The 25,545-nt window shown below is 53.9% G+C and overlaps 1 protein-coding gene across 1 annotated transcript in view; it reads left to right on the forward strand.

Annotated features, from left to right (window-relative positions):
• The window catches only part of ZFHX3 (zinc finger homeobox 3), a 123,866-nt gene that overhangs the window by 92,602 nt on the left and 5,719 nt on the right, over window positions 1–25,545 (forward strand). Inside the window, exons 5-9 of the mRNA XM_063168255.1 lie at window positions 2,326–2,433; window positions 11,021–11,154; window positions 11,344–11,544; window positions 19,067–19,172; window positions 19,666–25,107. Coding sequence (XP_063024325.1) covers window positions 2,326–2,433; window positions 11,021–11,154; window positions 11,344–11,544; window positions 19,067–19,172; window positions 19,666–25,107 — 5,991 coding nt within the window. The remainder of the gene's footprint in view (window positions 1–2,325; window positions 2,434–11,020; window positions 11,155–11,343; window positions 11,545–19,066; window positions 19,173–19,665; window positions 25,108–25,545) is intronic.

The following is a 25,545-nucleotide window of genomic DNA, read 5'->3' on the forward strand; positions in this document are numbered from 1 at the left end:
TGGTATAAAGACAGATGGTGTAACTGCTTATGAATGTCCTATTTTATTCCCCTCGAACCAGACAGCACACTGGAAGACACGTATTATTTCCACATGCTCAGGTTAGAGCCCAGACAGCGGCTGAGCGTGGCTCGCCCTTCCTCTTCCTCCCATGCCGATGCTGACACCTCCGGGTCGCAGCTGGGAGTGCCGCTGCGCCGGGAGCCCTTTGTTGTGCAGCCGGCGGGCTCTGGATGGGGGCTGTGGGATGGGGCTCTGGGCTGGGGGCTCTGGGCTGGGGGCTCTGGGATGGGGGCTCTGGGATGGGGGCTCTGGGCTGGGGGATGTGGGCTGGGGGCTCTGGGCTGGGGGGCTCTGGGATGGGGGCTCTGGGCTGGGGGCTCTGGGATGGGGGCTCTGGGCTGGGGGCTCTGGGCTGGGGGCTCTGGGATGGGGGCTCTGGGCTGGGGGCTCTGGGCTGGGGGCTCTGGGCTGGGGGGCTCTGGGCTGGGGGGCTCTGGGCTGGGGGATGTGGGCTGGGGGGCTCTGGGATGGGGGCTCTGGGCTGGGGGGCTCTGGGCTGGGGGGCTCTGGGATGGGGGCTCTGGGATGGGGGATGTGGGCTGGGGGCTCTGGGCTGGGGGGCTCTGGGATGGGGGATGTGGGCTGGGGGGCTCTGGGCTGGGGGGCTCTGGGATGGGGGATGTGGGCTGGGGGGCTCTGGGATGGGGGCTCTGGGATGGGGGCTCTGGGATGGGGGATGTGGGCTGGGGGGCTCTGGGCTGGGGGGCTCTGGGATGGGGGCTCGCTCAGGGCACTGGTGATGGGCTGTGGCCCATGGGCACGCTGTCCAGGGGGCCTTGGAGCACCTGAGCCAGCCAAGAATGGTAAAAATTATTATTTAAATTAAATATAGAAACCCATTACCAAAGGTTTTTAATAAAACCAGCAAAACTCTGCTCCCACAGCAGCTGCCCCAGCTGAAGGGACACCCCTGCCCTGTGTGAAGTGGTTTGAAGGCACCAGGGTGGTGGGGTTGGGATGGGGATGGTTTGTGGTGTTTTTTCCCTAGAGTGGAAAAGAGATTGGAATTTTAATTTCTGAAATGTGAACCCAACTTTCAGAGCCCTTCTCCCAGCAAACCTGAGCACTCAGCTTACATGGCAGACATCTCACCCCTCCACCAGTGATATGTGTCTTTCTACATGTTGGATGCCTTTGTCAGCACTGCCACCCATCTCCCGTCTCACTCCCAATTTAGGCTGTCATATCCTCAAACAGCACTGCTGAGTATCTGCAAGCTGCTAATATATACTTTTAATCTGAATTTCTAGCCCTGTCTTTGTTAGGAGGAGGAGAGGGGTTGGTGCTTGAATCCGTTAGGGGGTGCAGGTGAATCTCAGGATTGCTTGGGTTCATGGGGTTTATCATGGCCAGGTAATGTGAGTTAAAGTTCTAAACTGTCCTGCCTGAAAATGGGTGTAATGGCCTAAAAGTGCCTCTTTTAGCCCAGTGGTGGGGTAACCCCTGTCAGCTACAGGGACTGTATGTTAGTGCCCGTGATGGTAGATGACAATGTGTCTGTTACACCCTGGTGCAGGGGAGGGGTCTGGCAGCCACAGGGCTCTCCCAGAGCCCACCTGAGCAGGTGCCTTGGAGTGGAGCTGCCCCACACACACTGTGCCCACTGTGGGCAGCACCATGGTGCTCCCCGCTCTGTTCTGAGCTTTCAGCGCTTCGCTGGGTGTTTCCTCCGCGTTCCTGCTCCTCCATGGTGCTGCCTGGCTGTGCAGGCTCTCCCCGTGCTGGGATGAAGGCAGGGCTGCCAGCATCCTCCTCCCTGCCTCGTGTCTGGCAGGGCTGCAGCACACCAGCTGCTCCGAGCTCGCTCTGGCCAGGACGGATGTCATTTGATGCAGGGGCTCTGGCATCTTGGTGAGCAGGGTCAGTTCTGCACCCTGTCACCGGGGCTGAAGAGCCTGACATGGGCATGAGGAGGAAGGATGAGGCTGAAGGTGCTGCAGGCTCTGGTCAGTCGCTCATGCTTCTGTAATCCCTGGTGTGGCTGGGTAGAACCTTATTGTGTGGAGAACCATGTCACTGTACATGTCACCTCAGGGGCCCTCAGCAGCTCCAGGTGGTAGAAGCAGGCAAGGTTCTTAGGTGTATCTTCATCTCTCAGTTCCTTACAGTTTCTGTCTTGACCAGTGAGCAACTGTGCTGGGGGATGCTGATGACCTGCACAGCCTTGTGCACAGCCTTTGCTGTTGCTCTCACTCTTTGGCAGCTCTCTGTTCTGTCCTGCCTTCCATGTCTGTGTCACACTTTGTGCCTTTCTTGTTTCAGAAGAACCCAGTGAAGATGTGGAAGGGCCCAATGAAACAGCTGGTGATGCCGAGGAACCTGCCAAGGAGCAAGACAGTGCCGGGGACAAGGACCAGAGTAAATGGACAGGTATGGTTCTGTGATTTAGCAGAGGTGCTGTTTGCTCCCTCGTTTTCTTCAAATGCAGGAAGGGGAGGTGGAAATACCAGAAAACAGTGGTCCACAAAACCGTTCTTAGTGACCACCATGTGGCAGTGTCAGTGTGGCACAAGTGTCACCCTCTGTGAAGGCTCTCCCTAGCTGGAGTTGGGGTGGGTCAGGCTGGGCCCTGGGGACTGCTGAGGTTTGTGCTCTCAGAGTGGGCTGAGGTTGCTCTGTGTGTTCCTTCCCATCACATACTGGTTCTTAACCTGGAAATGCAGTTTGGCTTGGCTGTAGGTGGATTTTAGTCTCAGTTCATTGTGTGGGATTGTGTGATGCTGAGCACAACCATTTTGTGAAGTGTCACAGACAGATGTAAGTTTTGTTTATTGATTAAATCTCTTCAGGGGTCAATAGGGGTCTTTGCCCAAACCTGAAACACTTAAAAAGGCTAATCTGTGCACAAAGATTGTATCTCAAAATATGTAAGGAAAAATGAGGAGCCTACTTTTTAAACCCTTTTCTGTCCAGAAACTCTGAATCTGGATGGTTTAATTTCTTCACCCTGCCGGTGAAATTCCTCACCCAGTGTTGGTGAGCCAAGGAGCAGATCAGAAATGGGACAGCTCCACGGGGTCTGCAAAGGGAGCAGTGTGGGGAGGGCACAGAGCAGGCTGCGAGCCCATGGGGCGTGGGACAGCCTTGTGTGAGCCAAGGTGCATGTGATGGGCTGGTGCTGGGCTCAGGCTGCTTCCAAACATGCAACACCACCCTGAGCTTAAAGGCAGATTGTGTTACAATAGCTGCTGCCCAGCCAGTGTGCAAAGGAGGCACACACCTTGCTCTTGTTCCTGCTCTTGTCCCTCCAGGAACATGAGCGTGTTGACAGTGCTGCTGGACTCAGACGTGGGAAGGACAGGAGCTGGGTCAGGTTATGCCTGACAGCCCCAGGAGAGAAGGTGCAGGGACACAATACTGGTGCAGTGGAGCCGTGAGCAGGGAGGGGAGCAGGCAGCTCAGGAAGCTCTGCTTGCAGGAGGAGGAGGCTGTGACCAGTGTCATAAAGCTAAAGAGCAGGAAGCCTTCTTTGCCTTTCCCTGACTGAGCAGAGCAGCACAGCCTGGGGAGAGCCTGTCCCCAGGCACCAGGGCATGGGTGCAGAGCGCTTGTGATGCTGAACGCTGTCCCTGACCTGCTGCGCTGTGCCTGGGTGCTGGGGCACGGTGCCTGGAGCATCCCAGACCTGCCAGCTGCTCTTTCTGGTGCTGTGCAGGGAGGGAGGTGCAGTGACCGTGCTGGGACACACTGCTGGCTGCTGGGACACACTGAGTGGGACACGCTGCTGGGTGCACTGACTGTGCTGGGACACACTGAGTGGGACACGCTGCTGGGTGCAGTGAGGGTGCTGGGACACACTGCTGGGTGCTGGGACACACTGAGTGGGACACACTGCTGGGTGCACTGACTGTGCTGGGACACACTGCTGCGTGCTGGGACACACTGAGTGGGACACGCTGCTGGGTGCAGTGAGGGTGCTGGGACACACTGAGTGGGACACGCTGCTGGGTGCACTGACTGTGCTGGGACACACTGAGTGGGACACACTGCCGGGTGCACTGACTGTGCTGGGACACACTGCTGGGTGCTGGGACACACTGAGTGGGACACGCTGCCGGGTGCACTGACTGTGCTGGGACACACTGAGTGGGACACACTGCCGGGTGCAGTGAGGGTGCTGGGACACACTGAGTGGGACACACTGCCGGGTGCACTGACTGTGCTGGGACACACTGCTGCGTGCTGGGACACACTGAGTGGGACACGCTGCCGGGTGCAGTGAGGGTGCTGGGTGCTGGGACACACTGAGTGGGACACGCTGCCGGGTGCAGTGAGGGTGCTGGGTGCCGGGACACGGTGCCTGGAGCGTCCCAAACCTGCCAGCTGCTCTCTCTGGTGCTGTGCTGAGAGGGGAGGTGCAGTGAGCACAGGGCTTGTCCCTGACGAGGGGGTGGCTGGGGAACTGTACACCTGCCATCTCTGCCCCAGATTTCCCCGGGAATTGACCAAACAACTGTTTGTAAGTGCTGATGGGAAGATAATGAGATGAGGAACAGTCGACACAGATTTGTCAAGAACAAATCATGTCAACACGACCCAATTTCCCTTCATGTGAAGAAGGTCCTGTTTGGAGTCAGTGTCTCCTTGGGAAGGCTTTCAGTGCCACTTGTCAGGACAGGCTGAAGTGAAGCACAGACAGAGCAGGGTAGGTGACAATACTGTACCACTGGTGGCTTTCATTAGTGTTGGAAATCTCTCCATTCCTGAGCTGGGGTGCTGGCGAGGCTGGGCAGCAATTCCAGAAAGCCCAAACACCAGGAAAAACCCAGAACAGTGCAACATCAGTCAGGGGGAGAAAATGGAATGAACAGGCTTATTTGACCCCAGAGAAGACCAAGGAGGAGGACAAGATAAGTCTTGTGCATGAAATGCTTCTGAAAGGAAGGAAATTATTTGTTCTCCATGTTGAGGATACAGACAACAAGACACAAAGGGCTTAATTGAAGGGAGAGAGATTGATGTTAGATAACGAATTTTTACAAGTCCTCCTGTACAGCCTGTGGCTTAAGCACTGGAGTGGGTTTTCTGGGAAGGTTCCTCAGAGGTCTTTCAAGAAGATTATAGAGGAGCAGCCATCAGGAGTAGGGCAGGCTCAGTCTGTCCTGCTTTGGAAGGACTGGCTGACCTCAGGAGAAGCCTCTGAGCCAGGTGTGGAGATGGAGAAGCAGGAGAGGTGTGGGCTGAAAGCCAGTGATGGGGCATGTGAAAGGGGAGGGGTACAGACTTTTTTGCTGCTCGCCATCTGCAATTTGATCATTATGTTCCTCAGCAATTAGTCCCCTTTGTGCTTTGGTTTCCTCACTGAGCACAGGGATTTATTTCTTGCACTTCCTTAAAGGTTTGCAGGCTCTGTAAGGAGACCCTGAGTTCCTTTGCCCATGTCCCTGCCCAGCCCAGGGTGAGTGTCTGCACCACGGTGGGCACAGTCCAGGTGCAGCCTGTGCTGGGCTTAGTGTCAGCCCCAAGGGGAAAACCTGTCCTCACTGTAAGCCTGTCAGAGCGTCTCAACTGCAAAATAAATGTAGCGATTCATTCTTTGTATTTAAAATGCAGTAATGTGAAGCAGAAACATTTTTTTAGGTGATACTTTTCAATTGAATATACTTGGGGAAAACTCCATCCCATAGAAGGAGTCATTGGATCTTGATTTTTACAGAAATCTCTGTGGTTTCTGGAAGGTTCTGGAAGATGGCAGTGCCTCCACACTGGAGCAGGGAGATGCTGTGTGCCTGATGACGCAGTGTTAGACATTATCTCGTCATGGCTAATGTGAGATTCACCACAAGCAAACCAGCAAGAGGGAAAGGAATTGTGGCAGATGCCAATTCCCTTTCTAAGGCAGGATGTAGATGATGGATGCTGAGCTGAAGCCCTGCTCGGTACAGCACAAGGCCTCTCAGATGTGAAGTGGTGCTGGTTCCTGTCTCTGATGGAGAGCCCCAGCTCCAGCAGTGACCCAGCTACCAGAGGCTTCCTTAATGCACTGTCCGTTGGGTACACGGAGAATATCGGGGGTTTTTCCACAAAAACAAGAAACAAAGTCTACTTAAAATATAGATTGAGATGAAATCTTTCTGGAGGACTGGCCTGAAGGGCTTTTATTTTTGTTAATGATTTTTTTTTCTTTTTCTTTTTTTTTTTTGTCCGTGATGCTCACCTAACAGAGCAATTAGTGCAATGGACCGTCCCTGATTCGAATCCGTGGTAGATTGCTATTAAAGGAAGTATTAATGGGCTGCTGAGAGCTGGGAAATTGTTGCAGAAAAGTGTGTTTATGGAGTATGGTGCTGGCAGGCATGATTTCAATTGGATTTGACATGTTTAACATAAATGTATACTGCACAGCTCCTGCAGTTTATGAATAATTCCTACAGGCCGACTGCCTTTCTAATTACTGAAATTGAAAAAAACAGGTCAGGCACATCCTGACGGAAATCTATTCCTGCTCCTCCCCCCGGCTGCTTTTTGCTGCTTTTTTTTAATATCTGGCGTTTGTGGAGCACTTAATGGCCGGGATGTTGTGGGGCCTGGGAGGCTGCAGGAGGGGCCCAGGGCTCGGCGGAGCGGCTGGGCCCCAGAGCTGGGGAGAGGGCAGGAGACAGCGCTGGGAGCGGCCTCCCCCGAGCCTTTGCAAGGGTGTGTGGAGCGCACAGGGCTCCTGGGGGCAGCTCCAGCCCAGAAACACCCCTGGGCTGGGCGCTGAGCGCGGGCAGGCGGGCGCTGCCAGCCTGGGGCTGCTGCAGGAGGGGTCGGGAGCCCCTGGTGCTGCCTGGCGTCTCTGCCGGGGGTTCCGTGTCCATGCGGAGCAAGGCAGGGAAGCCTAAGGCGGCTGGAGCTGCTGGATATGAATATTTAATAGTAATTCAGCTGTGGGTACTCGCTGCAGCTGGGAAGGTGTGACACAGCATTAAAAAACAAATTATTCAGCCATTTTTGGGGCTGTGAAGCAGGAGTGCACCGAGCATGGGGCATTCACCTGTGAGCTGAGGTACTGTCAGATACAGAGCTGAGAAATGCTGCAGGGCAGCAGGTAGTGCACAGGCCTGATGGTGTGGCCACAGCAGCTGATGGAGTGGAGGCTCCTTCAGGGAGTGGGGAATTAAACAGACAAGGTTTGGGGAGGAAGTGTTGGCTGTGTGCTGCTGAGGAGGTGGCAGTGCTGCAGCAGCTCTGGGTGCCCCGTGCCCTTCCCCAGCAGAACGTGTGGGCTCTGGCCATTCCTGCATCAAGGCAGTTTCTGGAGAATGGATGAAGAAGATAAAGTAGCCCTGGATTTCAGGGGACACACAGGTACTGTGAGGGCACAGGGGGCAGAGCCGTGGGCATTGATGGCACGGGGCTGTGTGGCACACTAGCACAGTAGCAGCTCCCACTGCTCTGAGGACTTGTGGAGCTGAGTGATGGCTCCAAGAACACACCGAGGTGATTTGAGGAAGGAGGCACCACCAAATGCAGAATGCTATTTTCCATGAGGCAGTGAACTCGCTGAGAACTTCCCCAGGCCAGCAGCTGGACTTCGTGGCAAGGAGTTTTTTGGAGTCTGGTGGTGTTTAAATCAATGGCAGTAGCAGAAACCCTGCTGTAAATTTCTAGGGCAAGTGGCAAGCTGGTTTACGGAATGCAGGGAGATGAGAACCTCTGGCTTACGGAAAGCAGCATGAATTAATAATCATTTAATTGGCTTTTCCATTATGTTGCTTGGTTGGAAGATGGAAGTTTAGATGAAGGGGCTGTCAGTGATACTTTAGCTAAAAGAATCTGATGGGTAGGAGGTGGGTGGTGACTTCCTTCCCACCAGGATGGAGAGCAGCAGTTCAGGAGATCCGTGCTGGCTTTGCCTCTGGAACCAGCAAAGGAAAGGCCCCCACTGGCAAGGAAGTGCCCACCTCACCTCTGGGATGTAGCCAGGGAGGATCTCTCCTCCTCCCAAGGAAAGCAGAAGCTGCTGAGAAGAGTCAGAAGAGCAGCAGATCTCCAGAGGTGCTGTGGCAGCCCCACTCCTTCACACTTGGCTTTAGGGGACATTTGTTGGGAAACACAGGTCTCAGTGAATCTGAACTAAATCCATTTAAAGAGTCAAAGCACTAACACTACTGTCTGATACGCAGATGTACATCATACTTTAAAGCAAATTCCTGTGTCTGCTCTGCGAGGCCTGGGCCTGGAAGCAAGATGCTGGCACAGGTGGTGTCCCCGTGTGCTCACTGTCACTGAGCCCTTCCAGGCCATGGCCTTCGGGATGTTCTGAGCTCAGGACATTCTGTCCTGGCCTCTCTGCACACACAGAGGGTCCCAGGCTATGCTAAGAGTTCTGCAGGCAGACGCCAAGCCATGTCCTCATTTCTCCTGGTAGCAGAGAGTTCCTAATTCCTCTGATCATCTGTGATGTGGACTGAATGTGTCATTTTGTGCATTTGATTGTTTATCAACAACAAACTTCAGTCTCGGTGTTAAAATTCCCAGCTGAGCTGTCAACTCAAAAACTAATGCTTAAAATATCCTATGTGCAACAAATCGGTTATTCTTGGGTCTGGACAATCATCAATAATTCCAGTTTTGAAGGATTACGGTTATGGGGTTGGACTAAGTGATTTAATGAAATTGGACACTCAGGAGATGGTACATTTTAATTACCTGTTACTAATTCTAAGCAGGCTGCTTCACAGTAGAAAGGAGAAGAGAAAATACCCTGCTGTGAGTCCCGAGGTTGGAGCTGGTGTTCAGCAGCCTGGGGTAGCTGATGGTTGGGCTGGATTGAGTCACTGCATCCAGAAGCACTCCCTGGTGAGCAGCTGGCAGTGCCCAGGGACACAGTGTGACCAACAGGAGCTACAGTCACCCCCTGGACAGGTCTAAAGGGACCCGAAGCCGTGGCTGTCACTGCCACCCTGCCCAGCGCAGGTCTAGAGCAGGAGTGCCATGGCTGTGCCACCCACCCTGGCAGGCCTGGGCTCCCCAGCTGCTCTTGGCAGCACCCAGCAGCCTGGTGGGGCTGGCTTGTCAGCGTCCAGGCTCACGCTGAGGGCTGGACAGTGCAGCACTGATCAGGCCCCTGACAAAGGCCACTCACATCGCACAGGGCTCGCGCGGGGCATTTTAAGGCAGGGTGGTCCTTCACCCACCAGTGCTGGCTCTTGGTGGGTCTCTGCCCCCCAAACCCTCCAGGAGGGACTGTGTTTCTCAATGGAGGAGCAGCAGAGTGGTGCCATGCTCCCAATGCTCCAAGCACATTTATTACTGGAAGCAGGGAAGGTCAGCTCTGGCCCTGCAGACATCTTAAAGCCATTTCCAGTTCTGAATCTGGGTTCAAGCAGCAGCCCATCGTTCTGTGAGGGCAGAGCAGGGTCTGTGATGGTGTCAGCAGTCAGCACTGACACTGTAGGCTCCTTCCACCCCTGGTTTGGCTGGTTTTGTGGAGTTGGCAGCAAGCAGAGTGCTGGGTTTGTAGCCCAGGTGCAGCCAGCACTGTCCATGCACACGTGGAGGTGCTGCCCAGCCAGGCATGAAGCACCAGGCATGCAGCCAGCAGTGCTGTGGGGAACAAGGGCACTTCCAAGCCCATTCAGTATGGACAGGCCTACCAGGAGAAATTCAGCAGTCCCAGATCAAATCCTCTGATCCCTGCCTCCCTCTGGCAGTACCTCTACCTGTGCTTGTTTTCCCTCTCCCAGAACTTATTTTGCCTCTATTCAGCTGAATGCAGCGATGGGGACTGGCAGGGAAGGTAGTTGGGAATGTTTGGGAATACAGCTCGTGGCAGTGCACAGAAGGCTCTTTGGGAAGGAAGCAGTTTGCTGGGATCTGACTCTTGGTGGTAGCATCTGAAACAAGGAGCAGATACCAGTGGGTTCACAAGTTGAGTGGGAGAAAGGGGGAAGAGTGTGGGGGACTGGCCTGAGAACGCTACAGCGCCTTGTTAATCGGCAGCTGATCCATCATATTAAATATCCAGCTGTCAGATATTACCTTTCAAGTGAAAATGAATAACTCCCATTAAGGGCAAAATGGGTTTGAAGTCGATTCGAGACAGATTAAAGTACCGTTATGAATGTGTGTTCGGGGAGGAGGAGACGGGGGCTGTGTATAATATACTTGTCCTTACAGTTTTTAAATAATAGATGTCCCACAAATTTATGTACTGAAGGCAGCCAGGGTTCGGGGGAGGAGAAAGGTCAGGGATGTGCTTCTCCCAGTGCCACAATTCGTGGAGTGTTTTGCTGTTGATTTTAGGGCTCATTTGCCTTCATCGGTTTGGCTGAACAAAACAGCCTTTTCTGGGATTATCACAGTGGGAATGTTTGGGTCCCCTTGGCCGGGTCCTGCCAAAATTGGGATTTTGGCAGGACCACGTGCTAGGAAGCACCAGAAATGCTCATTCCTCTGGAGGCATGGGCTGAGCCAGCCAGAGCCATCCCAGCAGCACCACTGCTGCCATGGATTGGGCTGGCAGCCACAACCACCAGCCCTCTCCAGGGCAAATGCATTCCAGGGTGTCCCTGTGCAGAATGTCCTGGGTCAGCCAGGGCTGAGAGTTCCACCTTGCCGAGCAAGTCCAGCTGCTCCTGGAGGTGACACATGGGCCTTCATCGTCTGGGCAAGCATCTGTGTGCGCAGGGCAGCCTGCAGGCTGTAAGCATCCCCCAGAGACAGCTGAGGTCTTTCTGCTTCTGGCCATCAGTGACACAGTTCCCGTGCTCTGGGACATCAGCAAGAGGGAGCTGGTTGTGGCCTGGTGTGCACTGAGGACATAGGTCAGTCCTCAGAGCCATCCTCCTCCAAGTCCTTAGCGTGTGTGTCAAGCAGTAAATGGAAGCCCAGCCATCGTGCAGCCCAGGCTCTCTGGGGTGTGCTGACGGTCCTGGGGTGTGCTGATGGTCCTGGCTTTCTGTTGCAGCTCCAGCCATCGTGCAGCCCAGGCTCTCTGGGGTGTGCTGACGGTCCTGGCTTTCTGTTGCAGCACCAGCCAGCCAGCCAGAGAAGGAGCTGACAGAGCCTCCAGCATCCTCCAAGCGGATTTCGTTCCCCAGCAGCTCTGAGTCACCTCTCTCCTTTAAGTGGTCAAAAACTTCAGAGGAGACCAAATCAGAGCAGGTAAGGTGGAAGAACCCATCTCTCTGTGCAGGTAATGTGTTTCCAATGTGCCAAAAGCAAAGAGTAAAATGGGAGGAAGAGGATGAAAGGCAGTAACTGGTGGTAAAGGCATCAAATTATTGAAGCCTGTCTGTAAGAGAGGAAAGTAGCACGTGGAAGAGCTGTGTGATTCATTTGTCTGCTCTGCAGATGTACCAGTGTCCGTACTGCAAGTACAGCAACACAGACGTGAACCGGCTGCGGGTGCACGCCATGACCCAGCACTCGGTGCAGCCCATGCTCCGCTGCCCCCTCTGCCAGGACATGCTCAACAACAAGATCCACCTGCAGCTGCACCTCACCCACCTGCACAGCGTGTCACCCGACTGCGTCGAGAAACTCATCATGACGGTAAGTGGCTGTGTGGGCAAGCGTGCCCGCTGCCATCCCGGCACAACCACTGCTATCCCGGCACACCCACTGCCATCCTGGCACGCCGACTGCCATCCCGGCATGCCCACTGCTATCATGGCATACCCACTGCCATCCTGGCACACCCACTGCCATCCCGGCATGCCCACTGCCATCCCGGCACACCCACTGCCATCCTGGCACACCCACTGCCATCCCGGCACGCCCACTGCTATCCCGGCACACCCACTGCCATGCTGGCACACCCACTGCCATCCCGGCATGCCCACTGCTATCATGGCATACCCACTGCCATCCCAGCACACGCACTGCCATCCCGGCACGCCCACTGCCATCCCAGCACACCCACTGCCATCCACTGCCATCCTGGCACGCCCACTGCCATCCACTGCCATCCCAGCACACGCACTGCCATCCCAGCCTGCCCACGTCCATCCCCACAAAGATGAGGAGCACAGAGTTCTGTGGCAGCAGCCCCTTCACCTGTCAGAGCTCTGCCATCGAGGTTTGCTGCACCCTGGTATGTTGTGTCCCTGCTTGAGCCTTGTGAAGCTCAACTGTTGAGTGATCTCACTGTGAAATCAGGATAAATACAATTTCCTTAACATTATGAGGTCAGTGCCTCAGATGGCAGCTTGTGCAAAAGCTTCTGGAATATCCAGCAGCTGATGGGATATATTGTCCCTGTTGTTTCTTTGGTATAATACTCAATGCAAGGTTGCGTCTACATGTAAGAACTTGTCATTAAGTATATAAGTGTTTCTTTTGATTCCTACCAGTTCTTTCTCTTTGTGTTTCTTTTTTTGCACCGTGTTCCTGCCTGTTTTCTCCCTTCCTTGACAGCTCTTGGCACTGGGGGTGAATAACAGGGTGTTTGTTGTAACGCTGGTGTTCTTCACCAGCTCCCTCCTGTGTCATCTTCTGAGCAAGTGGACACAACATGACCCAGCTGTTCTCTTACAGTTTTCTTGTCTTCTCTTTCTGTCACTCCTCCTCTCTACAACTCCCTGAAAGAAGGTTGGAGCCAGGTGGGCTAGGTCTCTTCTCCCACGAAACAGGTGACAGGACAAGAGGACTGGCTGCAAGCTGCACCAGGAGAGGTTTAGATTGGATGCCAGGAAAAAATTCTTCATGGAAAGGGTTGGAAAGCCCTGGCACAGGCTGCCTCTGGAAGCATTCACCACTACGGATGGAGTCGCCATCCCTGCCAGTGTTCAAAAATCATGTGGATGTGGCATTTGAGGACGCAGTTTAACCATGGTGGTGGTGTTGGGTTGATGGCTGGACTTGGAAGACGAAGGGTCTTTTCCAGCTTTAATGATTCTGTGATTCCTTTTGTGACTCTTTGAAGACAGGAGTGACAGAGTCACGGAATCATGAGTGGTCGTGGGAGGGACCACTGGAGCTGCTCCAGTCCAACCCCCCTGCTCAGGCAGGGTCCCCTGAGCATGTTGCTCAGGATTGTGTCCAGACAACGTTTGAGCATCTCCAGGAAAGGAGATTCTCTCTGGCAGCCTATTCCAGTTCCCACTCCATCGGTGCCTTTATGTTCTTACCTTCCTGCTGGGCACTGCTAGCTGCCTGTCTCCTCAGGGCTTCTCAGGATGAGCTCTGCCCTGCCCGTGCCCCTGGCTCACAGAGCTGTCCCATCCACTCACCACGGCCTCTGTGACTTGTGTCCATTTCACTGGGGCTGCTCAAGTGTGGAAATACCTTCTGAGGGTGTGAACGGCTCTTGTTCACCTCTTAGCTACATTGGTGGCAGCTGTTCTGGCTTTCTAAGAGCAGCAAGCAGAAGCCAAGCCCCTTCCCTAGGCCAGCAGGCGTAACCAGCTTGCTCAGGGTAGCTGCCATGCTGGTGTGAGGGGTTTGCTTTGAGCCAGGCAGGGTGCCTGGGCAGGGTGTGGGGTCTGGAGCAGGACTGTTGGCTGGTCTGTCCTCAAGCACATCTGTGTCCTCCGGGATATGAGGGAATGGGAGGAGCTCAGGGCGCTGCAGAGCAGGTGGGCACAGTCCCTCAGGTGAGCCCTCTGCCGTGCTAGGGTAGGGCCACAGGGCTCTGCACGGCTGGCAGAGACTGGCCCAGCCACGATGCTCATCCTCACGCGTGTTCCTGGCTTTCCCACCTTCCCTCCCTTTGGCACCTAGGCACACCTGTGGGAGGGCTGCCTCTCCTCCTCCGGGTCTCCCAGCGCGGGGTGAAGAAGCCGGGTCTGTTTGTATTCTGTGGCAATATTGTGAGGCAGCGGTGTGGGTTGTGCAGAGCAGGCGGCAGGGAGGCCTGGCTGGGCTCGTTCTCCGGAGGATCCGTCTGGCTCTGGCGGGTGTGAGCGGCCCGTGGCGGGGCCGGGTCCCTCTCGAGCGGCGTCTGCTCGGTGCTGGAGGAGGCTGCAGTTAATAACACCTTATCAGACGCCGTGCAGGAACCTGCAGTGCCTAATATGTCTGTTGCCATGGCGACGCTGCTGCCTGCGCTCCGCATCTCCCGCTGCCCGCTCCGCTCCCTCCTTCCCTATCAGCGAGCAGCCGGGCTGGCTGCCCCTCGGGACCGCTGCCTCCCGCTGGCCCCGCGGCAGGGACAGGGCTGCCTGGGGAGCAGAGCACACGCCGTGCCCCACTGCCCCGCGGGGACGGGGCTCACGCTGTCCTCCCCTCTCCTGCAGCTTGCCTTTCCTGGGGCTGGTGGGTGCAGGTAGCCCAGGTCTCTCTGTGGCATCGAGGCCTCTCTGGGCAGGGCCGGGTGCCATCGTGCCCATCGCAGCCCCTGCCTGCCTGCTGGACTCAGAGGGGCTGCAAGGAGGGTGAAGTGCAGTTCACCCGTGCAGGTGATTACAGGACTGATGGGCTGGAGCTGGAGGGAGGATGGCTTCCCAAGAGCCTCTGGGAGTGGGAGCTCTCCCTCCTCCCACAGCCAGCCTTATCCTTCTACACATTTCTGTCTCGTCATCTCTGCTGCCAGCTTTCTCTTCCTCAGTTTAGGGCATCTTCCCAGTGTTCCAGTCATCTTTCCATCTTTTTCTTTTCTCCCTTGCTCCAGGAATCATTCCTGCCCATCCCTACCATCTCACTTCCCCCTCCTGCTATCTTTACATTTTTACCCTCTTTCCCATTGTCTTTTCTTATTGCTCTCTCCCTTCTGCTGTCACTCAATTTTTCTCTCTCCCTCCTTTTCGCCCCCTCCCTCTCCCCCCTTTCCCTCTCACTCTGTGTCTCATTCTCCATCTCGGATGAAGGTAATGAAAATAATCGGGCTTCATTAATTCTGAGCCCTGTGAGATGATAGCCATTTGGAGCCATGTTTGCCAATTAGATGGTCTAAATTAGAAGTGACCTTGGTATACTGCCATCACTTTGCCTCTCAGAGTCTAATGAAGCTTTTCACTCCAGCACCCTCTCTCTCTCTCTTTGTAATGGAAATTACCTCCTTTGTCTGGTGGGGAACCTTCCCTCCCGTCTGTAATTCCCCTGGTTTCATCGACATGGGGACAGTGATGTATCTCCTCAGACCTCTTCTAGAGGTTTTCTTTTCCGGAGCCACATGATTTCAGCATTTTGGGGTATATTCAGGGGAACCATGGCCTCGTTTGGTGTCCATGGACTCAGCACAGGCAGTGTGGTGTGAGAGGAGCTGGCTGCTCGCACCAGCCAGGAGGAATTGTGTGGACATGTCAGCAGTGTGCAGGTGATGGCTGTTGGGCTCTGAGCCTCCAGCCCTGCACGCCAGCAGCTCTGCAGTTGGTTGTTAAAACCCAGTAGATCCAGTGGTGGTTGGGGCTGTGTGTGTCACTGCTGGTGGCTGTCACAGTGGGCAGTGGGCCCTTTGGTTGTTCTGCAGAGGGGTGACAGGCTTGTAGGTGTCAGGGTGTGAGCATGCTGGTGGGGCAGGGAGGCAGGAGAGCTGACCCATCAGCGCTCAGGTGCTCTGTACAGTCATTGCCAGGCCACCGTGTCCATGGAAATGGCCACCAAAGTGGGGTGCACCTGCCTCTCCACGCATGTCCTCATCATAAAGACATTTTGTCTGCTGAAGGGGTCCGAATTTCACCCAAAACGTGGGGTTCTTGGAAGCAGAGAGGCTTGTCCAGCAACTTCGCATCTTTTAAGGACTTTCTGGGTGGTAACAAGAGGAGAACTTAGAGGGACCTTAGCTGTCAGAGCTGCAGGGGATGGTGCTCAGGCTGGGCACAGGGGTGGATCTGGGGTGACTGAGACAGAGGTGCCGTGCTGCAGGGAGCTTTGCTGGTGACTTGTGGGCCAGGAGATGGTAGCTGCAGCCACAGTGGGGATGGGTTTGGTGTTGGACAGAAAAGAACAGGCATGAACAGGAGAAGGGAAGGGAGGAGACAAACCGCATTTGTTGAACTCACAGCTGAGGGCTGTGTTTCAGTAATGGCTCACACTGACTGATGTGTTGCCGTTGTGAAACAGTGTTGGAGCCATTGAAACTGAGGAGGGGGAGGGGTGCCAGGCTGAGGAGGGATGCCAGGATGACACACCTGCAGGTAGCTGCAGGTGAGAGGAGGAGGAGAGCGTTTGACAGCCGCACGCGCTGACACGGGCTGTGCTGCAGTGAACACGCTCACAGAACAGTTGCTGCCATGAGATACATCTGCAGTACAAGATGCTGTGTCGCTGAGCACTGCTCCTGTCACACCTGCCACGAGCCGTGGGCCTCTGCACCTTCCTGCCCCATCGTGCTCCCATGCTGGGTTTGTACAAAAAGCAGCCCTCAGCATGCGAGGTGAATTCTGCAGGTCCAAAGAAATGAGATGCCCTCAGATGCCTTTGCAGTCTGAAAGGACAGACCCCTCGAAAAAGGCAGTCTGGAATTCTGTGCCAGTGCAGAGTGATTTGGGATGTGCAGATCATTTGTACTCGTATCTTTGCCATCTGCTCAGGGCTGGTCCGTGGGGATGAAAGGACGCAGGGTCCTGCCCTGGATCATGGTGTAGGAGAGGGACAGGAGTCTGTCCCTGTCTGTCCTCTGGCTGGATGGAGCCAGAGGACTAGAGTGAGTCCAGCTGCTGAGCAGTGCCTTCTTTCCAGTGGTTTGATCCCCAAGGACAGCCCACAGTTGTACTGCTGCAGTTCCCGCATCCATAGCCAGAATTTCTAGTTCTCTGCACTTTTTTCCAAGCTTTTTTTCCATTTGCCTTTGGGAATTTTGTGCCTGTAGCAATTTAATGTACCACAGCCTTTTTTTTTTTCCTTTCTTTTTTTTTTTTTCTTTTTTCCTTTTTTTTTTCCTCCCCGTGGTGGAGGGAGGATGGAAAGAAGGGAAGGAATGGTGGCTGTGGAGATGCAGGTAGATAAAGGTAATTACTTAAACACATATAGGGCAGGACTTACAGGTTTGGAGCCCCAGATTAAGATGCAGAGGAGCATGTGAGGTTGATGATTATATTTCGGGGAGAGTTAATTGACGGAAGGTGAAGGCAGACAAAGAACCGCTGCTTACTGCCTTCTTGAATCCCAATCAGGAATTATGATTAAAGACGCGGCGAGACAACAGAGGCCTGATGAATTGGTGTCTTTTTTTTTTCTTTTTTGCCGTCATTCACACTTGATTGACTTCAACCTTTCAAGTGCAAAAGTCTCTCTTTTCCATTATTATTCATAGCCATCTGAGTTTTTCTAATTAAAGTGTATGAAAACAATTACTGATCCGTCGTACTGAGCGTGGTGGTGGGGACGGCTGCCGTACTGTAACGCCTATGAAAAGCCACAGCTCTATAATGATGTGCAGCTGAGGTGTTAGATAATTTTATTCTTTTTCTACTCTGTTGGGGTTTTTTTTAATTTCTCATGATTTATTTTTCATAATTCCTAAAGATCCTAGGAAAGCAGGCTCTTCCTGCTGCTCGAGCTGAGAGGGATGGTTTCTTCTTGCCTCCCCTTCTCGGCGTCCACGCTCGTCCCCCTCCTCCAAGCCCAGCTACTGGAAATTACTCTGTGACCTTTAACGTCTACCAACCAACCACCCACAGCCATCAGAAGCTTCTGTGTAGAGCAGAAGGTGGAATGAGTTTGGTGCATCCAGCTCCCCTCCTGGGATATGTCAGCGGCCTCCTCTGCTGCTCCCTGGGACCTGGCACTCACTGCCATGCAGTGGCTGGCCCAGGAAGGGGAGGGAGCTCTGTGTCCCTCACCGCTCAGGTCATGGCTCTGCAGCCACTTCTGTGCCACCATTTCATCCTGAGATTTTCCGTGAGTCCAGCTTCACCACAGGTGTGTTCCTCTGTCCTGCAGCTCACTCAGAGCCTTGTGGTCCTTGGCTGTGCAGGGTACATGGCAGGCAGCGGCCACACACATTCTCTCCTGAAATCCAGGGTTCAGATGTCCTCTCCATATCCAGCAGAAGGATGGAGAGGCTTGTTTTGCCTTACCCCTGAATGGGAGTGTTTAGTTGTGCCTCACCTTCCCAGCAGTGGGAGGCTGGGAGCAGGAGCACCTGGTGCAAGGGGAGCGCCCCTGGGTGTCAGCAAGGTGGGCAGCTGCTCAGGGCTGTGCAGGAGTCTTTGCTGGCCACAGGCACTGACCAGCACTGCACTGGAGGCCCTGTGCTGGAAAACACAGGGATGGTGACAGTGAGGCAGGTCTGTCTGTCCCTGTGCTGTGAGACAGCGTTCCAGCAGTGTGAGACATTGTCTCCAGACATTCAAAAGGACATTCATTGTCCTGCATCTGATGCCAGCCACATGCAGGCTGCTGGTGAGATGGTTTGTGACCCGGTATATCCAAAGAAACAGTTTTTCAGAATAGGATGAGTGTGCACATTTGGCTTTTCCAAAGAGCTTCTCCAACTGAGCCATGCAGATTCTCCGGCTCTGTAGAAGCAGTGGTGTCCCAGCACTGCACTGGTTTTGATGGTGCAGGATCTAGCACCAAATAATTGAAGAGGAGCAAAGGGAATGCATCAGTCAGAGCAAGGAAAGGGTTACCATGAGCTTTTTATTCCACAATTTGCTTTCTCTTTAGTCCTTTCTTATTCATCCTTTCCTTTGTCACCTCTCTCCTTATTTGTACTTTTCTTTCTCATGCCCCTCCTTTCCCTGCATCGATACACTTTGAAAACAGTGCTGCAATGCTCCCTGGTTCAAGATTACAGTGTACTTTACTAGGTATGATTTAATTAGGGGCCTTATTATGTTTTCAGCAGCTTAAGGTGGGCCTTTCAACTTATCTACCTAATTGGTTGCACAAGAAGTTTCACAGCCCATGACAAAACATTGTCAGTGATCAAAGTCTGAATTCCACATAAAGGAAAAATATTAATAATAAGATTATTCTTCAAGTGTGCACTGCTAATTATGTCCAGAATGTAACTGTAGAAACACTTTTGACTGATTTGAGCTTTATCTAATAAATACGAAGTCTTCGGTGAGCTGGGAAAAATGACGCCTCTGACTTCACAGTACTGATGTCTAGTTTTGCGACTGGAGATGTTTAAAATATTTTCTTATGTTTTTCCTCTCCCTGTGTCCTCTCCCCGTGTCTCTAGGTGACAACCCCTGAGGTGATGATGCCCAGCAGCATGTTCCTTCCAGCAGCTGCTCCAGAGAAGGACGGGAACTCGGGCGCCGAGGAGCGGGAGGGGAAGCAGTCCGGTGAGTGCAGGGCAGTGAGATCCACTGTCCCACCGCTCCCCCAGCTCCATCACCTGCTCAGGGACCAGTTCCATTCCTGTTAATCCTCTCTTTGATAGGACCTAGACTCAAATACTATCTTCAGTTTGATGAGCCTTCTTTTTCAAAAATAGGCAGGACATCAAAAAGGAGCAGTGAAGACAGAGGTGGCTGAATGGCTTTTGCTTGAAAGGGAGAATTGAAGGTGATAAATGTACTAAGGGATGTGTGTGTGAATAATTTCCAGATATTAAAAAGGGAGCAAGGAAGTAAATTGTGTAGGTTTATGCAGTGGGCCATGATGAGGTTAATGGGCTGGTATTGAAACAAATGAATGAAGACAGAGGAGAAATGTTAGAAATACTTGTCGTGTTGGAGATCAAAAATCACAGAGTATTCAGGACTGAAAGGGGGTGTTGATCTACTGTGGTGTGCTGGTGTAATTTTTGGGTTTTCTCTAATTCTGTTTTCACAGAGATCTCTGAGGATGTGGGAAAGACCCTTTTGTCATCAGACAGTGCAGAGCACACCGGAGACCCCAAGCCCGCTCCAGCTGATGCGAGCGCCGCCCGGGAGGACTCTGGCTTCCTGTGCTGGAAGAAGGGCTGCAGCCAGGTGTTCAAGAGCTCAGCAGCCCTGCAGACACACTTCAACGACGTCCACGCCAAGCGGCCTCAGCTGCCGGTCTCTGACCGCCACGTCTACAAGTACCGCTGCAACCAGTGCAGCCTGGCCTTCAAAACCATCGAGAAGCTGCAGCTGCACTCCCAGTACCACGTCATCCGGGCAGCCACCATGTGCTGCCTCTGCCAGCGCAGCTTCCGCACCTTCCAGGCCCTGAAGAAGCACCTGGAAACCAGCCACCTGGAGCTGAGCGAGGCTGACATTCAGCAGCTGTACGGTGGTCTCTTGGTCAATGGGGACCTCCTCGCTATGGGTGACCCCTCACTTGCCGAGGACCACACGATAATAGTTGAGGAGGATAAGGAAGAGGAGAGCGACCTGGAAGATAAGCAGAGCCCAACAGGCAGCGATTCGGGGTCGGTGCAAGAGGACTCTGGCTCAGAACCAAAAAGGGCCTTACCCTTCAGGAAGGGCCCTAACTTCACTATGGAGAAATTTCTAGATCCATCTCGCCCATACAAGTGCACAGTCTGCAAGGAGTCCTTCACGCAGAAGAACATTCTCCTGGTACATTACAATTCCGTTTCTCATCTGCATAAACTGAAACGAGCCCTCCAAGAGTCTGCTACTGGGCAGCCCGAGCCTACCAGCAGCCCAGACAACAAACCTTTCAAGTGTAACACCTGCAACGTGGCCTACAGCCAGAGCTCGACGCTGGAGATCCACATGAGGTCTGTCCTGCACCAGACCAAGGCTCGCGCGGCCAAGCTGGAGGCGGCCAGCGGCAGCAGCAACGGAGCTGGCAACAGCAGCAGCAGCAGCAGCCTCTCCCTGGGCTCGTCCACACCAAGCCCTGTGAGTGCCAGCAACAGCAATGCCTTTGCAGCCACCAGCACGAGCACTTCAGGCACCGCTCCCATCCCTAGCCTACTCAACCAGGTCTCCAGTGACAGTGTGGGAATTCCTCCCTTGGGTAATGCCGTAAGCACTAACATCTCCTCCCCTGCCGAGCCCAAGGAGGTGAACCGCAAGAAGCTGGCAGACATGATTGCATCTAGGCAGCAGCAGCAACAGCAGCAGCAGCAGCAGCAGCAGCAGCAACAAGCTCAAACCTTGGCACAGGCACAGGTCCAGGCCCACCTGCAGCAGGAGCTGCAGCAGCAAGCTGCTCTCCTGCAGTCCCAGCTCTTCAACCCAGCACTTTTGCCGCACTTTCCAATGACCACTGAGACCCTTCTGCAGCTGCAGCAGCAGCAGCATCTTCTGTTTCCATTCTACATCCCCAGTGCTGAGTTCCAGCTCAATCCAGAAGTCAGCTTGCCTGTCACCAGTGGTGCACTGACATTGACTGGGACGGGTCCAAGTTTGCTGGAGGACCTGAAGGCACAAGTTCAGCTCCCTCAGCAGAGCCATCCACAGCTCTTGCAGCAGCAGCAAGGTCAACTGTCCTTGTCACAACCCCACTCCGTCCTACTACAGCAGAGCCAGCACCCAGAGAAGAAGAATAAATCTGCAGTGAAGGAGAAAGATAAAGAAACCCCACGGGAAAGGGAAAGCGCAGAGAGGGGAGACAATAACGTAACACTGAAGGAGTCTCTTCCTGATAACTTAAAGCCCAAAGAGAAGAAGGACTTTGTGCCAGGCAGCAGTTCAGAGCCCTCCATACTGCCTCCGCGGATTGCTTCCGACGCCAGGGGCAATGCCACCAAAGCCTTGCTGGAAAACTTTGGCTTTGAGCTCGTCATTCAGTACAACGAGAACAAGCAAAAGGGGCAGAAGAAGAACGGGAAGACAGAGCAAGGTGAGAACTTGGAAAAGCTGGAGTGCGATACATGTGGCAAATTCTTCTCAAACATCCTCATCCTGAAGAGCCACCAAGAGCACGTTCACCAGCATTACTTTCCCTTTAAGCAGTTGGAGAGGTTTGCCAAGCAGTACCGGGAACACTACGACAAGCTGTACCCGCTGCGGCCGCAGACCCCGGAGCCGCCGCCGCCGCCGCCACCGCCCCCTCCGCTGCCCCCCGCCCCGCCCCAGCCCGCTGCCGCCCCTGCCATCCCCACCTCGGCGCCACCCATCACCTCTCCCACCATCGCCCCGGCCCAGCCCTCCGTGCCGCTCACCCAGCTCTCCATGCCCATGGAGCTCCCCATCTTCTCACCGCTCATGATGCAAACCATGCCCCTGCAGACGCTGCCGGCACAGCTGCCGCCTCAGCTGGGCCCCGTGGACCCCCTGCCCGCCGACCTGGCCCAGCTGTACCAGCATCAGCTCAACCCCAGCCTTCTCCAGCAGCAGCAGAACAAGAGGCCACGCACACGGATCACCGATGACCAGCTCAGAGTCCTTCGGCAGTATTTTGACATTAACAATTCCCCAAGTGAGGAGCAGATCAAAGAGATGGCAGACAAATCTGGATTGCCCCAGAAGGTGATCAAGCACTGGTTCAGAAACACCCTGTTCAAGGAGCGCCAGCGCAACAAGGACTCCCCGTACAACTTCAGCAACCCTCCCATTACCAGTCTGGAAGAGCTGAAGATCGACTCACGGCCTCCTTCTCCAGAGCCCCAAAAGCAGGAGTACTGGGGAAGCAAGCGGTCCTCTCGGACACGTTTTACTGACTACCAGCTCAGAGTCCTGCAAGACTTCTTTGATGCCAATGCTTACCCAAAGGATGATGAATTTGAGCAGCTTTCTAACTTGCTGAACCTCCCAACACGTGTTATAGTGGTGTGGTTTCAGAATGCCCGTCAGAAAGCTAGGAAAAACTATGAGAATCAGGGAGAAGGCAAAGACGGGGAGCGACGGGAGCTCACAAATGACAGGTACATTAGAACAAGCAACTTGAACTACCAGTGCAAAAAGTGCAGTCTGGTCTTTCAGCGCATTTTTGATCTCATTAAACACCAGAAAAAGCTTTGTTACAAAGATGAGGATGAGGATGGACAGGACGATAGCCAGAACGAAGACTCTATGGATGCAATAGAGCTCTTGACTCCAACCAGTTCCTCCTGCAGCACCCCGATGCCCTCACAAGCGTACAGCACACCTACATCTTCAGCCAATGCGACATCCTCAGCTCTTCTGCAGCTCACGGCAGAGGCAGACGATTCCTCCACCTTTAGTTCTAAAGCAGAAGCTACAGATGAGAAACCAAAGCAGTCTGAACCTCCAAGTACACAGCAAAACCAAACCCAAGAGAAGCAAGTGCAACCAAAGCAAGAGCCTCAGCAGCAACAGGACCAAGGAGAACAAAAGACAAGTTCAGCACACCAAAAGATTTCACAGTTATCCTCCCCCTCTTCACTGCAACAGCCACCTCCTCCTCAGCCCCCTCAGTGCTCCTTGTCACAGTCAAGTCCAAGTCCATCTCAGCTCTCACACCTCTCCCTCAAACCCATTCACACATCCACCCCTCAGCAGCTGGCAAACCTACCTCCTCAGCTAATCCCATACCAGTGTGATCAGTGTAAACTGGCATTTCCTTCCTTTGAGCATTGGCAAGAGCATCAGCAGCTGCATTTCCTGAGTGCACAGAACCAGTTTATCCACCCCCCCTTCCTGGACAGAACACTGGATATGCCATTCATGCTTTTTGATCCCAGTAACCCACTACTGGCAAGCCAGCTGCTGTCCGGAACATTACCACAGATTCCAGCAAGCTCAGCCACCTCACCATCGACTCCAACATCCACCATGAACACGCTGAAGAGAAAGCTGGAGGAAAAGGCCAGTGCAAGCCCTGGAGAGAATGACAGTGGGACTGGGGGAGAAGAGCCCCAAAGGGATAAGCGTCTAAGGACAACCATTACCCCTGAGCAGCTGGAAATCCTGTACCAGAAGTACTTGCTGGACTCCAACCCCACACGGAAGATGCTGGATCACATTGCACACGAAGTGGGCTTGAAGAAGCGCGTGGTACAGGTTTGGTTCCAGAACACCCGTGCACGGGAGAGGAAGGGGCAGTTCAGAGCTGTGGGGCCTGCCCAGGCCCATCGACGGTGTCCCTTCTGCCGAGCCCTCTTCAAAGCAAAGACAGCCCTGGAAGCTCACATCCGCTCCCGCCACTGGCACGAGGCCAAGCGAGCCGGGTACAACCTGACGCTGTCTGCCATGCTCCTGGACTGCGACGGGGGGCTCCAGATGAAGGGAGACATCTTTGATGGGGCCAGCTTCTCCCACATGCCACCAACCAGCAGCGACGGACAGAGCGTTCCCCTCTCCCCGGTGAACAAGAGTATGGAACTGTCACCCAGAACCCTGCTGAGTCCATCTTCCATTAAGGTGGAAGGGGTTGAAGACTTTGAGAGTCCCTCCATGTCCTCCGTCAATCTGAACTTTGACCAGACAAAGCTGGACAACGATGACTGCTCTTCCGTCAACACTGCAATCACAGACACGACCACAGGAGACGAAGGGAACGCAGACAACGACAGCGCAACAGGGATTGCAACCGAAACCAAATCGACATCGGGGCCCGGCGAAGGTCTGACTAAAGCAGCCATGATCGCAATGTCCGAATATGAAGATCGTCTGTCTTCTGGCCTGGTCAGCCCAGCTCCCAGCTTCTACAGCAAAGAGTACGACAACGAAGGTACCGTGGACTACAGCGAAACCTCCAGCCTTGCAGACCCCTGCTCGCCCAGCCCCGGCGCCAGCGGCTCCGCCAGCAAGTCTGGCGAAAGCGGGGACCGGCCCGGGCAGAAACGCTTTCGCACTCAGATGACCAATCTCCAGCTCAAGGTTCTTAAGTCATGCTTTAATGACTACAGGACACCGACCATGCTGGAGTGTGAGGTCCTGGGCAATGACATTGGACTGCCAAAGAGAGTTGTTCAGGTCTGGTTCCAGAATGCGAGGGCGAAAGAGAAGAAGTCAAAGCTCAGCATGGCCAAGCATTTTGGTATAAACCAAACAAGTTACGAGGGACCCAAAACAGAGTGCACTTTGTGTGGCATCAAGTACAGCGCTCGGCTGTCTGTACGTGACCATATCTTCTCTCAACAGCATATCTCCAAAGTTAAAGAAACCATTGGAAGTCAGTTGGATAAGGAAAAGGAGTATTTTGACCCGGCCACTGTACGTCAGTTGATGGCTCAGCAGGAGCTGGACCGAATCAAAAAGGCCAACGAGGTTCTTGGTCTGGCAGCTCAACAGCAAGGCATGTTTGACAACACGCCCCTGCAAGCTCTGAACCTTCCTGCTGCGTACCCTGCGCTACAGGGCATCCCTCCAGTCCTGCTCCCAGGCCTCAACAGCCCGTCCTTACCTGGCTTCACTCCATCCAACACAGGTGGGTACGGGTGCTGCCCTGCCTAGGCACACCTGCACTTGGCACATACCTAGCACAAGGAGCTGTTCCCTCAGGAATGACTGATAACAGGATTCCTGGCCTGCTAGTTCAGCATGTTGACTTCACAGCAAAAAAGCAGTAGGTATTTTATCCAATTCCTGAACTGAGGGATAGCAAAGTCTGAACTAGAGCAACATCTAGACGTGATGCATATCCCTGTGTAGAAATCCTGTAGCTCCTTTAAGGAAGTGGAATATAGAAGATTTATCCAATGTAACAGAATGACTGATGTGCTGAATACACTATTCATTATTCCTTTTGACATTCAGTTTATGTGGTGCCATCCCAAGCATTCAAAAATCCAAACTGTTTCTAGGGAAAGGTGTGGTGTGTGTGGTAGTACTGGTGACAGATGCCCAGAGCATCTTTATGTGTCCC

This window comes from Melospiza melodia, chromosome 13 (assembly GCF_035770615.1).
Source record: "Melospiza melodia melodia isolate bMelMel2 chromosome 13, bMelMel2.pri, whole genome shotgun sequence".
NCBI classification, from domain to species: Eukaryota; Metazoa; Chordata; class Aves; order Passeriformes; family Passerellidae; genus Melospiza; species Melospiza melodia.